The 13,914-nt window shown below is 29.5% G+C and overlaps 1 protein-coding gene across 2 annotated transcripts; it reads right to left on the reverse strand.

Annotated features, from left to right (window-relative positions):
• Positions 1-6,834: 6,834 nt before the first annotated feature.
• Positions 6,835-13,231, reverse strand: LOC123216387 (sucrose-phosphatase 2). Of its 2 annotated transcripts, none has more exons than XM_044636809.1 (9): positions 13,089-13,231; positions 11,630-11,711; positions 11,243-11,542; positions 10,968-11,069; positions 10,636-10,830; positions 10,245-10,535; positions 9,261-9,447; positions 7,699-7,745; positions 6,835-7,081 (listed from the first exon to the last, which is right to left on the reverse strand). In XM_044636809.1, the coding sequence occupies exons 2-9, from the start codon at positions 11,687-11,689 to the stop codon at positions 6,986-6,988; spliced, it is 1,278 nt and encodes a 425-aa protein (XP_044492744.1). In that variant the 5' UTR covers positions 11,690-11,711; positions 13,089-13,231; the 3' UTR covers positions 6,835-6,985. The 2 variants fall into 2 exon arrangements, with proteins under 2 accessions (XP_044492744.1, XP_044492749.1); XM_044636814.1 differs by lacking the exon at positions 13,089-13,231 and adding an exon at positions 12,920-13,054.
• Between the last annotated feature and the right edge of the window lie 683 nt (positions 13,232-13,914).

A 13,914-nucleotide genomic window follows, 5' to 3' on the forward strand; every position in this document is an offset into this window, starting at 1 on the left:
GAAGAAAAAATATGGAATCAAAAGACCCGAAAATCGATTTTCTGACAATAATCGTGAAGAAAATAATGATATCTCGAGTTTTGTGGCATCAGAAAACGAGGAAACTGAAAGTGTTTGAACGGTTAAGATTCTGTGTCTCGGGAAATGGACTATGAAAGTGATCGAAGGTGGGCGTTGGCGATTAGGGGTGGTGTGAAAGGATTTAGAAATCTTAGGGGTTGGTTTCTGCAAAGGTTTTGGAAGTGGAAGAGGTGGTTTTCTTGGGGTTGCGTTGGGTTTTATATTGTATATAATGAGTGGACGGGAAGGTCAGAGGTTGAAGACAAAGGATACGTGAGGGAAAGTCTGATAAAAAATTTTATTTTATTTTATTTTATTTTAATACAAATTTTCTTATTTATTAAATATTAATAATTATTTGTTTTTTGAAAACGGCAATTTTATATGGTTTCTTGTTTTTGTTTTTATTGACATGGTTTTATTTTGCCTTCACAACCTGAATTTGATATGTAATATATGGAATGATTTTATTGAATCAAGAAGTGACGCTTTTTATTTTAACCTCTTCATCTTAATTATATTTAAAAATTGATGAGATTTTAACCTCTTCATCTTTAAATTAAGTCTCTGTATGTTTGTGAAATTTTGATTTATTAGTGTAATGATTATAAGTTTGATTACTGTAACAAAGGTTCATTTGTTCAACTAATACGAGTAGAATCTCCCGTTATAAAAAAAATATTTCAATATCAAACTTTTGTTTTATTTAGTCTACTGGTTGTAAGATTAATTACTGGATAATCTGATTTGAATAAAGTATCCTCGTTGTCGAAAAAATTATTCTAATAAGTAATTATTAAAAATATTTTTTTATTCTCACTTATCTCTTTACTTACTTTTATCATCTACTCTCTATTTTTACTCGATCTCAAGTCTTTTATCAAATATATCTGATCTCAATATGTTTTTTAATTTAAGATTATAATTTTTAACTTATTCTATTATGTAAATAAACCGTTGTTGTGGTGTTTATTGTTGATTGAAGAGTTTAAGTTGGTTAAAACCATCGGATTAATGGTTTAAAGAGTGTTTTGGGTTCTATTCACTCTATTTTCTAGCTAGATTCATAGGTGACCGACAAAAAACAAAGTTTTTTAAATTCATATGTTTTTTTTCAAAACTCATGATTTTAAAAAAAATCTACGGTTAACAAATGAATAAAAAAGAAAGGTTGGTTGATGGGGTGTCGATTGGATTAGACCAATAATGGTCAATCCACTTGACAATACGAAAGGTTTTATCTAAATTAATCTAAATTCAACCAAAATTTAAAAGTTACTATACGAGTATAGTGTTTATTTATGTTTTTGTGTTGCACATGAAAGTCTAAAGTGAACATTAACGACCAACGCCAATTGACAATGCCAATCACACGGGAATCATCATAGCCTAGCCACCCCACCCAAATATAAAGATTCATTAATAGTTTTGTAATATATTTACCATTTGTTTAATGGATCACATTGTTAAATATATTTATATATATTGAATATATGAAAATGGCCGGAGATGAGAACAGTGTCTTTTATAGCAATAAAACTATACGTACGTATTTTGGATATATAATTTAGATACATAAATTATGTATCATTATGTGATTGAATAATTTTAAATTAAAGATAAAATAACACATAATCACATTATAATATATCATATGTGAATTTAAATTATGTACTAAAAGTATGCACGTAAATAATAATATATTACTATATGATTAGATATTATTTTATTTTTAATTTAAAACTACCAAAATTAGATTGTGAGAAGTAGTCGGTTATGCGTAAAATTTATTTATTCAATTGTTTTTTTATGCAGGGCAAATTTAAGAATTTAAATAATCAATTTTTCAATTGTCTTTTTCATCCTTATTATTATAATTTAAATCAAAATTCATGACCAGCCAGGCATTGACGTAACGTAATCTAAAAAATTAAGAAACCCCAAATCAAATGCCTACGCTTTTAATTTCTTATTTTTGTCAATAATTTCAAGAAAACACCAATTCAAAGAAAACCTTGTGTATAAACAATTTAAAATATTTTGAGTGCAGATTAAGAATTTGAAATCTCAATAAAATGGATTTATCTTTTTTAATATTTTTCCACGTGAAAAAGAAATTAAAAAAAATCTTATTAGTCAAGGTTTTATTTATTAGTACACCTAGAATGAAAAATACATTAAAAACCTTAAAGATTGAACGTATCTTTAGCAACAAGTTTTTTAATATCAAACACTTGTCCGTCAAAATTTTAAAATCTCAAATATTTATTTATTTGTTAAATTTTATTATTATTGTTATGAGTAAAACAACATTTAAATATTTTTATTTTAAAAAAAGAAAATTTTATCTTTTTTTCTCATCTAAATATCCATCAAATGTATACGTTGATCGAACGTTAAAACTAAAGCAGAAAAAAAAATAAAATTTTTATTAAATAAAATTTTTATCTTTAATAATAATAATAAAAATTAATAAATAAATAAATATTTAAGTTTTTCAAACTTAACTATGAAAGTTTGGGAGCACACAAATTCTTGGGTGAGAATAAGTCTTTTGACCAATTTAAAACCAAAAAAAAAAAAAGAAAAGGGGTTTGGAAAAACTTCCCCACACGTCTTTACGTAAGTTGGCAGCAGTGAAGACGACTTCTAGATTTCATATTAATCTTTACAAAAATTTTAATTCAGCTGCTAATTGGGTATTAAAATTTAAAGTTTTTTTTTTTAACATTCTTTAGGATAATTTTCTTTTTAAGTTTGACTTAATTATAGATATATTTTTTTAATTTCAAAGCGAAAAGAAATCTCCACAATTTTTTTCAGAAATTTAATAATAAAATTTTTTATTGAATAAAAAATTGAAATCAATTTCTCAATTAATTTTTCAACAAATTTATTTCCTTTTTTTTAATAATTAAATTAAAAAAAAGCCAAAAGACTTGTTTTGTCGCAAGATATAGTAAAACCCTAAAATTTCACCATTTAGCTTTTAAAAATTCAAACACTTATTTATGAGTTAATTTCGTTTAAAAATTTCAGTTAGGATTAGGATAAAACCTTTTCTTACTAAAAAAATTTTAAAAATTAAAGTCTTATCATATTTTTTTATATTTAAAAATATCACAATTATCCCTCATTTAAAATTCTAAATTTTAAAAAGTGATAATACGTTTTCAAATTTATAGTTTTTTTCGTCTTTCTTTTTTAGGTCATCATGTTTGACTACCAATAGCTTCTTCTTTTTTCTTTGCTATCGATGAAAAAAGATTTATAAATCGAGTCATCGATAGCCAACAAACAAAGACGGTAAATCTTTCTCCTACGCTGAATCTCATCGGACAATAAGAATAGGCTAAAAAGAAAACCAGAACAACAACTCTCTTTAAAGAAGATTAGATAAGAGGACCCCAAAATTGCCACTTGCCACATATGAAGGCGTGAAGGAGGTAAATTGTAAAGTTGTTATGTCCCACTTGAGTTTGGAAACATGGTACAATTGGTCCCACCTTTTGTCAAGACGAACCATCAGGTGCTTCGTCACTATCATCAGGTGCTAACTGCGCTCAAATTAATTCTTGATTATTATTTTATTATAAACTATCCTCAAATTTCTTTTCTTTTTTTTTTAAAGCATGCGAAAAAAATAGAAGCATACTATGTTGGCAACATTTTGCTTACGGAAATGTTACATGCACAAAAAAAAATTACACAAATTAATATAAAATTGATACGATAGATGTTATCTATAAAAAATATCTGTCACGTAAATTTGTATAATTTTTTTAGGTACAAAAATTGTGTACACAATATTATTGTTTTGCTTATTGGTTAGGTGATATATAGATTGAAATTGTTCTCGTTATAAAGGCACCTATTTTGAACATAATTCGTATGTTAATTATGATAGAGGAAATAATATTTTATCACAAAATATTTGGTCTAAAAATACTTTTTCATCTTTTGTTATCATGAATAATATTTTTCTATCTCAAACTTAGATTCTGTTTAAAAAACTAATTATGTCAGGGTAAAATGATAATTCTATTATATATTAAATTTGAAAATAAAAAAAATAATTTTTTATTAGATCCAAACATTTTAATCAGGAAAATTAAACTCTTAATTTTTTTTTTTTGCATTCTTTTTAACTCTTTGTAGGTGTAATATTATTTTTGAAACTATTAGAGGCAAACTAATATTTCAATGAAAATTGCATAACCTTTTTCAATTCTCCAATAATCCTCTAAAATTTTCATAAAAACCTATAATATTTTTAAAAAATATAGTATGCCCCTAATATACGATTATATAACAAAAACACTCTTATCTATAAGAAAAGAGAAATGAGTGAAAGTGAAAAAAATGAAATAAGAGGGTTTTTATATTATTTGGATATTTAAAATATTATTTTTAATTTTTGTTTCTTTAGGATTATATAATAATTTTGAAAATAAAAAAATAGGGATAAAATGATAATTTTATTTTTTAATATTGTTGTTTTAATATTAGCTACGAAAGTGTTATTTATATTTGATTTTCAATAAAAAAAATTATTTATATCAATTAGGATAGAAAAATTTTCAAGGCAAACCTTGGGTGGGACAACATAAGTCACTCATTATAATATAATTTATAGTCATTTTAATTAAGCTTTTGACTCAAAATTTCTCTAAAAGTATGGAAAATTTATATAATAATTTTAATATATGGTCTCCCTTTTTAACTTTTTAATTTCTTTAAAATTTTTTAATTAATTATTAAAGAATTACTAATCTTATAAAAAAAATGAATAAATAGTATTGTTTGAGTACGATTGTAAAACTCTAGTGCATAAATGATAATATGATAAGCCAAAATTTTTTACCCAAACCTATTTGTTAGGCAAGGCATTCATAAATAGTAAAAATAGATTCAAACCGAATTTATTTAAATTCGAATTTAAGTTTAACTTGAACAAGTCTAAAGTGAGTTCACCTCAAGTGAACTCAGCCTGAAATTTAATATTTTTGAGCTTTAACTTTAAGATGTTCAGTTTGCCAAGTTTACAATATTAAAAAATATGATATAAAATAACTTTTTATGACTAATATATATTAAAACAATGTTATTTTAACAATAAGTTAAACTAAAAACTTGATTTGCCTATATTCAGTTTGTCAAGTTTGTAATATTAAAAAATTTGATACAAAACAACGTTTTTTTAATTAATATACATTAAAACGATGTTACTTTAATAATAAGTTAAACTAAAACCTTCATTTTAGCTTAAGAAACTCAAACTCAGTTTGATTTGACTCAAATCTAACGCTAACAATAGATTGGGGAAGAGTTTTCTTAAGCCAAGCATTTCGGTTTGGTGGCCTATTATATATTGTCGTATCAAATACAATCACCACAACAAATATCTCATTTGAGTGTCAAAATTGCTCAATGTTCATCCCATCAAACCAATCAAATCTGTGGTTAAGCTATGTTGGGACCATTTAGTTCTATACCCAATTATAATTTCTAAAAATTGAATGGAGACACACCACTAAATGGTGGGCTCAGTTTTTGTTTGAACAGGAAGAGTAATCAACCTAATTGATGAGTAATTGGATTTTTTGTGGTTTATATGTATTTTTTACATTTCTTACACATGAAACATGATTTAAGTATTTTGGTCGCATAAATGAAAGAAACATCACTCTCCATACACAACTCATAGACCCACTTTGATTTTGAATGAGAAGGAAATCAAAAGGGACTTCAAAATCAAGATCTAAGATTTGGATTTGAGATGGGGAGTGATTGAGTTTCTTGTTGAAGATTTTAAAGTTGGGAAATAGTTTGAGGAGTGAATAGTGGAAAAGGTGGTGGTGGGTAATTTTATATTAGAGACAAAACAACATTTAATCACATAGTGATATATCATTGTTTATACATAAAATTGTACACATTATTTATGTATATAATTTTGTTGTTTTTAAAATGATAGAATGTTTTAAGTATCTCTCTCTCTGGTAATCTATTTATTATCTTAATTTTATAAAAGTGTAAATAAAACTTTATGCGTGTTATTGTTATTATATCATCCCGATATTATAGGTAAAGAGGTAATTACATTTTATTGTTGTTATTGTAATTGGTTTCACGATAATAAGAAACAACTATATTAGAAAGATAATGAAAGATACTAACTATACTTTCACTTTATTACTTTTAGACAAGATTGTGTGTTATCCGCATCATTCTCAACTTATAGGTAAGAACGACATTTATTTAATAATAACTAATCGAAGGAGTTTAGATTACATTTATGCATAATAGAAACAAATCCAATTCAATGAAACGTATCTTTGTATCTTTATATATGGATGAACGTATGTCTACTGTTACAAATTATCTCCAATATCGAGTCTATAATATTCACTTTATGTTTCATCTAGTAAAAAATTGATGCATATATTTATATATTTTGAATTCTTGTTTGACTACATATCAAGAGGTAAGCGGTTGGGCCATGCATCTTAATACATGTTTGTTGCTTTTAATTTGTATTAGTAGGACCCTTTGTTGTAAAATATTTTATTTGTTAATTAACAATTTTTACTGCGATTAAGAAAAAGTGGTTGAACACACAGAAGTTTATCCTTTACGCTATGATTTTGTCTCAATTTAACTGTTTAACTGCGTTGTTTAGAACAGTTTTTATCCTTTTTTTCAATGGCATGGTGACAAATACAATTTATATTATTGTTGATCATTATAGTGAATCTGCGACAGATATAAATCTTAACTTAAAATTTTTCTGCTGTCAATAAATCTGAATGCACAAGTCTTTATTATTTATCTTAGTAGTTAAAACTCAGAAGCCTTAAGTTGTTTTGTATATAAACAATCAACCCCGCTATTTTAAGGCAAAACCTGTTTAACAGCAACAACTTCAGAACCACACCGGCAGATTGTTTTCATTTACTGCTTCATCCACCCATGTCTGATGCACGTGCATGTAAGTGTACCCATCAAATGCATCGCCCTCCTGAAACCCAGAAATCGATCATTTATATTTCGGTTGAAGTAGAATATTGAAATTTATATCAGTCAAATTGACCAATCCAACACTCATCCACACTTCAAATATATCTGACTATAGCTAGATTCAAATCGAGTTTATTCGAATTTGAAAACAAGCTCAAAAGGAATTTGTCTCAAGCGAACTCAAGCTCGAGCAAAGTTAAACATTTTCAAGCTAGAACTTTTGGGGTGTTTGACTTATTAAGCTTGTAAGCTTGAAAAATTTTGATACGAATAGACTAAAACAATATCGTTTTGACTAATACATATCAAAATTACTTCATTTTAATCATTTTTTACTCAGTTATAGTATCGAATGGAGCTCAAAGTTTAGCTCAAGCTCAAACTTGAGCTTGACTCTCTTCAAGCGAGCCAAGCTTGAACAACTTTCAAGCGAGTTTAAGCTTGACTCAAATTTAGTCTTATATCTGACCAAATTCATAGGCATGAGCCATCTGTTAAAACCAAACTGAACTGACCAAATCAGTTTCATTTTGATTCTACTTCCGTTGTGGTAATGTTGGATTGGGATGTCTTGACAAAATCTACTGAGTTCTGATTGACGACAAAGAGTTATTTTACCTTTGCACTTACTACCACTGAGATCATGGCACCTCGCCTTGCCTCACCTACGGAATTACACAAAGTTCATTAGAGAGGATAAGAAGTCACAAGAGAAAGGATATCAAGAGTTCACACAGATCTTGAAAAATAAATTTTTTCTGACTGCTGTTGCAAGCATCCATCAAATAATTAAGCAGTTCAATAGGCAACCAACCATTCAGTGAAAGAGAATCGTTCGTATGATGATAAAACTCGACTTATAAAAGAAGAAAATAATTCATAATATGATAATACTTAGAACAATGATGACATCAAATTGTTGTGGCCGAGTAATAACCAATTGCTAAATCTAGCTTTCACTGCTCTTAAAATTATGATATAATAAACATTGGCATAAAGTGAAGAAGCAATCCTTTTTCTCTTTGTAAAAAGTTGATTTAAGATAAATTTAATGACTGTAAATAAGCAAGGAAACAGATAATAACAAGTTCACCAAGAAGCAGGTTCCTGTTTTATAAGAATCATGAGATTCAGGTTAATGCTGTGTTAATAAAGTGAGAACTGTTCAGATTATAGACAATTCTAGGGTTATAAAGTTTTCAGAAAATTGCTTTTTGCAATTTGATGGTGACTGTTAACCAGACCAAAAAGAAAGAAATATAATTGTGTTGAAAGTTTATGACCTAATACCCAAACTGATGCGATACAAATACGACACAAATTGGCACATATAAGAGGTCTTAAGTTTCAAATTAAGCCACACCAGAGATTGAGGGGATTTGGCTATTTTTAGAAGATTCAAAAAATGGAAAAACAAGAAAAAAAATTAGGGAGAGCTAGCACCAAAACTATTCTATTCTCGTAACTCCTACTGTGTTGTATGTTAGGCCCCTATAAGATAAGTTTATCATAGAACTCATTAAAATAGGAGAGAATCCTAATTTAAAGTCTCAATCAGAGAAGAATCACAAGATTTCTAGATTTCTTATTTTAATTTGCAAAAACAAAAAAAAGGGGAAGTCCATAATTTCCTACTTTCTTAATTTAAAGTCTATTTTAATATCAATATAAGGAAAGTCCATGATATCCTACATTTTTTATTTATTCTTTATGTCAATAAAAAGGGAGGCTAGGTGTCACCTATTGTCATCAGATTTCGGAGTGTTATTGGGAGATGGTATGACTCCTCAAACTGCCAAAAAAGTATGTTTTCTAATTTTACAATTTCCTGTGTAATAGGGATCCTTAAGGTTCCCAATTCTTATTATAATAATAAAATCGCCTCTGGAGTGATTCAGTTAATTGTATTTTAGATTTCTATCATTATAACAGTCATGCATGCATATTTCTCATTCCTGGACATGGTAAAGGCTATAGCATTTTCCAAATGAAGCTCAAACTGTAGATTCAGTCCTACCATAAAAGAATAAATTCTACTGATGATTTTCATAGATAAAGTAGACCAGGATGGATGCAGAGTGGATATGATCCAGTAAACAAGAGAATGAAAGGGAAAAGACATCTAAACAAGCTAAGTTGTAGGCCCTTGTATTTTGAAAGGGATATATATAGAAGCTTACCAAATGACTCCCATTTGTGAAACTTTGCAAACCATGTGCCTGGACCAACTTGTGTGGTTATTACTGAATCTACCCAAACTCGAAACTGTTTCCCCTGTTGGTCCCCATAGCACTTTCTCAATACACTTAACAAGGAATTAAGAGACAACTCAACACCAGATGGATGCACCCAAACAGAAGACGGACTCTGAAAAAAGGAAGAAACAAAATTGAACAGATCTGTACTTAAAAAAAGCATAATTAACTGTTCGTGTATACATGAACGAAAAATAAAAAATAGCACATCCACTTTGTAACAGGATTAAGTGAAAAAGAGTCGAACTTCTTTTAGTCCAGAAAGCATAGTGGTTGTCAGATGATTAGTAAACAGAAAGACAGGTCTTTTGATGCAAGCTTAACAGTGACTTACATAATATAGAATAAGCTCACTTCTCAGATCAATAATTAATTAGAGATGCAATCTACAATCTATTTTGATAAAATCCATCAGGCACATTGAAGGGACTCAATTTTCTGATAAAAATTAACTGCACCTTGGATTGGAAAGTAAGTGGTTGGCTTGATTGGGATAGGTTGACAAAAACATAAAGTATGGAGGAGAGAGAAAAAGAGAAGAAGAAGCCATGAATTTTTGTACAACTTTGTCCATCTATCAAAAGGAGATCTTGTTTTGTACAAAGACAATGGTACAAAGTCACCATTAATGAATCTAATTCCTTGTAAAGAACATTACTGACACTCAAGACCAAAAAATAATAATTTAATAACAGCAAAATAATCATCTTTCATGGACAGAAAATGTAAAAAGTTCGAGTTACTTTCTCCCGTACTACAGGAAGCAGAGGGTAACCTGTCTTTAGAATATTTTTTATGTTGTTGCAATTTAAAAGATCCAGGGTGTTAAATTAAAATCACCTGATTTATAAGTAAAACATGCAAGACAAGAATATACATCTCCTTTACTTACTGAGAGTGTTAACTTACGCAAGAAGCTTTCAAAGATGCAAGATAGATTTCAGAATTGTCAATCTCTGCCAGCCTCCATTTCTCATAAAACAAGTAAATATTCACTATGTCATGTGCAGGAGAGGGATTTTTCATCTTATATTCCGTTAAGTCTACACCATCCCTCTCAGACTTATTTGGACCAAGATTGAAATGACCAATGGCTTCAATGATCCCGGCTGCACACCTCTCTGTTGCATGGATGATCTTAGGGTTATTTTTAGCATTTTCAGCATACCACTTCAATAATTCTTCTTGAGCGTTGTTAACCTGCATAAAGAAAAAAATTAAAGTTTTGAAGTGGAAAATAATTACCAGAGGTTAAGCTGATAAGGCTAAATTATGATCAAGTACTATCTACACTACCAACCATGACTCCGTAGACATCCGGAATGCCAAATAGTTCAGCATCATTTCCAGAATCACCACAAACAAGCGTGTTAGTTGGAAGTTTCCCTTCACTCTTAAACTTCTTAAGCAAATATGCAAGAGCTTGTCCTTTGCCAGCACCTTGGGGTAATATATCCAAATCCATTCCTCCACTGTAAATTATTTTAATGTCCAACTGGCCACAAACAACCAAATATAGACAGAAACAATTAATACTTAGAAGAAAATATACATTTTCTTTGGAAAATATACATTTTCTTTGGAAAATTTTGTAGTCAGTCAGATCACTGAAGGTACAAACTTAATTCTTACCCCAAGATTTTTGAAAATCTCAGAAAGTTGTTTTGTCACTGTCTCGGCCTTACTCTTATCAACATAGAAGCTAACCTTATGTGGCCGTTGCTCAGTCTCTGACTGCAGTAAGCCATAGATTTCAATTATTAACCGACTCCAAATGACCCAAAATAACATTTTTGTAATCTTTTGAAGAATCACATGACACTCTCACAAGCCTTTCAACAGAAAATTTACACTTGAAACTAAGCATATAATGCTGTAAACCAAGCACTGTCATCCATTAACTACACCTGAAGAGTAAGTTCAGGAAACTTGCTTGCTTCCTCTGTAACTATCTTCCTGTCCCATTTCTGATTAAGAACTTCAACCCAGCCATCATCTGGAACCATTGAGGAACCATATGTTATCTCAGTTCCCACAGACATTATGGTTATATCTGGAGTTATCATGGGTTTCTCTTTCCTCAACTGCTTGTAAAGTGTAGGAGACCTTCCAGTTGAGAAAACTAAAAGTGAATCATTACGATAAAAAGATTCCCATAATGTATTAAACCTAAGCAGAGAAAAGTTCTCAGGATCATGATGGTCAACCTGAAAAAGGAGCAAATGACCAGATAAAAACACTGCAGCATGAGCTTGAATTACAATAGTTCAGAAACCTAAATTGATAAAACCTACCATTGTGTGATCAAGATCTGAAACTATCATGAGACGTGCAGCGTTCTTGAGTCGATCCATGATTGTGTTATGCCTTTAACTCCTATAACAAAATCAATCATAGATATGACAACAAGCATCCACACAGCAATAAATAAACAATTTATGGCAATAATAACAATAAGCAGTGACCAGCCTTATGACAAACTGTTAATTTTGGTTGTCCATGAAATTCTGACAAGTTTCCAAGGAGATTGTGGATTGATATTCAATTATCAGAAATAATACTTTTCATTTAAAGGTTCAATATAAAAATGGTCACAAACAGATAAAAGATTCGATCCCAAGAAGAGACAGTGATTACTCAACACAAAACCAGAACAGATAAAAACAGAAAGACCAAGAATGTCTTTGGAAGCGTTTAAATCGCAAAAGATTTCAAAGTACCGAAAAACACTAGCTGCAAACTTTATTATAACTGCCATTTGAACAACTTTCAAGAGCATCTCCAAAAAACACGCTGATTTATTTTTAATTAAAGAAAACACGATTTGAAAAAGCAATTACATCAACCAAATACTATAGAAAGACAATTCTGAAAACTTTTTTGGTTATAACTCATTTAAACAAACTATCAATACATTTAAAATAAAATTAAAACAAACATCACGAAAAACAGAATATCTACGAGAAAAAAAAAAACAATCAAATTCAATTTTCAACATCTCATCCAACCAAACTATAAATACATTTAGAATTAAGGAAAAACAAAGGGTCGCCTCATTTTAGAATTAAAAAATTTGTTCAAAAAATATGGAGTCAATGATTTCAATAACAGAAAAACCAAACATTGGATGCTAAGATTATCAAGGCTTCACATCTTTGATTCTATTCCCTGAATCCGAGACAGTATAAGCCAAAAAAAAAAAAAAAAAACGAATTAACAGTGATGTAACTCACTTGAATTTCTCATGAAACATCAAAATTCAACCAGAAATCATGAATTTGAAAACCTTCACTCCGTTCTCCGAATATGAGAGTAAGAACAAACAAATCAACCGCAATAAAACTCACGTAAATCTCACATGAAACATAGATATTCATCCACAAATAAAAGATTTCAACACTTCACTCCTTCGCTTAATCCGAAACAATAAAAGCAAAAAGCAACATAAATGATGCAGTTCTCAAATGAAACACAGCAATTGGACTAGAAATTTGTAAAATATTCAGAATCAGGAATTGCAGAATAAAGAGATATTTCAATTCTCCTAACCGGAGACATTGAAAATTAACAGTGACGAAACTCACGTGAAACATAACGATTCAACGACAAATCATAAATTCAGAACATCACATTTTCGATTCGTCCTCCGAATAAGATGAGTAAGAACAAACAACCACCAAAACGCAATCGAATTTCACATGAAACGCAAGAATTGAAGTAGAAATCAAGAATTGAGAATTGAAGAGTAATCACCTGGATAGTTGAGTGGCGAATGAAAGGAAGAGAAAAAAGGTATAGAAGGATTATGTGAAGAAGAGAGAATTGGATCCAAATCCGTTGGCGGTTCTTTTGTAATTTGTCAAGTGAAAGGGATTTGAGGCAAGAGTGACAAAAAGCAACATAAAACCTGATTTTGGACACTTGTCCAAATCACAGGCAAAAGGCCTTTTGATGTGGGGCCCAGAAGGGGGTCGGGTATCGTGGATGTGTCGTGTCGTGTCGTGTCGTGAGTACGTGATCTTGTTTACGTGACCGGTACAGAATAAAGCGAAATTAGGTAATAAATAAATAAAATGATAGTGGCAGGATGAAAAATAAGCATATTCTTTGGATAAATCGCAGAGCACAGCAAATATGCTTTCAGTCATATAATCAATTATAGCGCATCTAATATTTTTTATGGATGAAAAATAAGGATTCTCTAAAGCCACCGACGATGAAACGAACGATGTGATCAGTCAATGGCAGATTTTTTAGAGCCACCAGAGATAAGACTTTGAAAATGAGAAGAAAAGAAAATATTTTAAAATTTAATTACGAGGGAAATTATAATTATGAGAAAAACTAACAAAGCCTACATTTTTTCTAATTAAATCTGTGAAATTGATTGGTTTTTAAGGTTAGCGAGAAAATGCAAGCATGGAGAAGGAGACAAAATACAACCAAATGTGTGGTGCTCAACCTTGGCAACTTTGGTATATGTATTTTAATCTTAAGTAGATAGTATACGTTTTTTTTTTAAGATTATAACATTTGATTAGCACAATACGTGACATTTTATTTTTTAACGGGTTAATAT

The sequence above is a fragment of the Mangifera indica genome, chromosome 1 (genome assembly GCF_011075055.1).
Source record: "Mangifera indica cultivar Alphonso chromosome 1, CATAS_Mindica_2.1, whole genome shotgun sequence".
Classification (NCBI taxonomy): domain Eukaryota; kingdom Viridiplantae; phylum Streptophyta; class Magnoliopsida; order Sapindales; family Anacardiaceae; genus Mangifera; species Mangifera indica.

Bases quoted from the DNA above. Each gene is read 5' to 3' on its own strand.
- LOC123216387 (XM_044636809.1), bottom strand. From the start codon at position 11,689: ATGGATCGACTCAAGAACGCTGCACGTCTCATGATAGTTTCAGATCTT. The intron at 11,070-11,242 runs GTGTAGTTAATG...GGCTTACTGCAG, and splicing joins TTCCTGAACTTACTCTTCAG to TCAGAGACTGAGCAACGGCC. The intron at 10,831-10,967 runs GTAAGAATTAAG...GTTTGTGGCCAG, and splicing joins AGATTTTCAAAAATCTTGGG to TTGGACATTAAAATAATTTA.